The sequence below is a fragment of the Natrix helvetica genome, assembly GCF_964273705.1.
Source record: "Natrix helvetica genome assembly, chromosome: 2".
Lineage (NCBI taxonomy): Eukaryota > Metazoa > Chordata > Lepidosauria > Squamata > Natricidae > Natrix > Natrix helvetica.
In genome coordinates, this window is record NC_138552.1 from 168,377,297 (window position 1) to 168,379,417 (window position 2,121).

Here is a 2,121-nt window from a genome sequence, read left to right on the forward strand (position 1 = left end):
GTTTCAGCTACTGCTGAGCACAAGCCTAACATAAGTTTTGCGTTCAGAAATATCCCAGCTGACAGATCACAGGCCCAGAGGGGACATGGAGGATAAGGTGGGTAAGGATTTGGCGTACTGCACTGGAAGAATTGCCTCCCACATCTCCAGGGCTGTGAGCCAAGTTATTCTCAGGTGTGGCTGCACTGCCCTTTCAAAAATAGGGTGGACCTATTTTCAGAAATACCCCCAACTGACAGCTCACGGCTGCTGAGGAGAGATTCTGAGGAATGTTATGGCGCTCCCACCTCTTACCCCTGCAATTCTGTCCCCAGGCATTGTGGCCAGTCTATTGGGCTCACAGATGTAGCAGGACACAATGAGCTAGCCATGGCTGGAAGTATTGGGACATTACCTGCAGAATAGGTAGAATGGTGGAGGAATGGGTCAAATGACACTGCCCTCAAAGTAATGAAAATGGAAGAGGTACCAATTCATGGTGGAAAAACCACAATGCACAAAATTGGTAAACACTAGAAGCACTTGGATGTCTTTTGGGATTTAAATCAACCTTTGGTGCAGCAACCTTCATTTTTAAATCCCAGGTCTAGCTCAATTTCAAAGGAATGCTAAATCCTTATTTAAGAGCAGGTCTACTGCTCTTTCCAAAGACTGCACCCCAGGAGTGTCCACAAGTGAGATCAATGACATCAAAACAGTGTCCATGACCAAGGCATTTGAAGCCCCACCTCTTTTTCCTGGAATGTAGCACGTGTAAAAAGAGTCTTTGAAAACAAACCAGATTTAAGAAGTATGATTTCCCCTTCCATGAATTGCACTTCATGCATGATCTAAGAACAATTATTCAGGTACCTGTTCGGTTGATGTGATTTTTCTTCTCCATTAAGTGCAAGATGTTGCAGCTCAGCAGTGACATCACAATAAGGCATCAAAGTAAAGGTCTTCACTAGAATATTGTGATGTACTGGATTTCCTGTATCTCATCTCACATGCTAGCTTTAAATTGATTTTTCTTCTGATCTTTACCCTGAATTATCTACTTAATAATCTCCATGAAGATACTACAAAGTAGTGCCTGAAGATACTGAAGCAGTCTGGGAAAAGAATTTAATTCAGAACAACAAAAATGAGATGCGTTCCCATATTATACGACGGTTGACCAGGCTGGCACAAATATATGCTTCTGGTGGTCCCAAACTTTTAATAGTCAACACAATTAGCTCTGGACTCTTATTAGGAGGTGCAGATATAATACAGCAGTCTTTGGAGCGAAGGAAAAAGGAAAAACCATGGGATGTCGATCGTACATTTCACATGTTAATCACTGGATGTAGCACTGGACCATTCCTGCATTACTGGTATTTATTTTTAGACAAAATAAATCCAAGAAATGGAGTTCGGCGATTTAAAGTTGTCATCACGAAGGTAGCAATCGACCAGGCCGTTGCTCCATTTTTCGCAGGTTGGTATTTCATAATCATGGCCCTGCTTCAAGGCCATAGTTTGGTAGATGGCCTTGATGAATTTAGAGATAAATTCTGGGACTATTATTTGGCAGAACTCGCTATTTGGCCGGCGGCTCAAATGTTTAACTTTCTATATCTCCCCTCAAAATACCGAGTGTTGTTTGTGAACGTAATAACATTGGGATGGAATGTCTACCTTTCATACCTGAAACATCGAAGTTGAGGATTGGAAAGACTTGGAAGCAAGAGTCGAAGAGGAAACACTTTCGTAAAGACTAGCTAAAAATATACTATATTCAGATTTGAAATAATCTCAGTGACATTGCATTATTTTGTTCCTCATAGCCTTGTAAAGGTTAAACTAGATAAATGTTTTTATGCTCATTGTTCTGAATAAACTTTTTTTAAATGAACACTCAAGGTATTACTGCATTCGGTTTATTTAAAGTACATGCACATCTTTTTTCAATAATAAGTTCTCTAAAAATCCTTAAAAGTGATACAGTTTAATACAGATCTGTATTGGTCTATTTGCAGTTTGGTCTCCACTTGACTTGGAAACATTTCATCTGAATTATATTAGGAATTTTCCATTTTTTTGTTTGCTCAGTTCTATGCTAGCTCTGGGATTTTCCTATTGTTAGGCTATTTGAAA

General features: G+C 39.8%; 1 protein-coding gene across 1 annotated transcript; it reads left to right on the forward strand.

Annotated features, from left to right (window-relative positions):
• Positions 1–1,131: 1,131 nt before the first annotated feature.
• Positions 1,132–1,689, forward strand: LOC309386768 (mpv17-like protein 2; the record flags this gene model as incomplete). The annotated part of the gene is made up of 1 exon (XM_081942519.1): positions 1,132–1,689. The coding sequence occupies one exon, from the start codon at positions 1,132–1,134 to the stop codon at positions 1,687–1,689; it is 558 nt and encodes a 185-aa protein (XP_081798645.1).
• Positions 1,690–2,121: the final 432 nt, after the last annotated feature.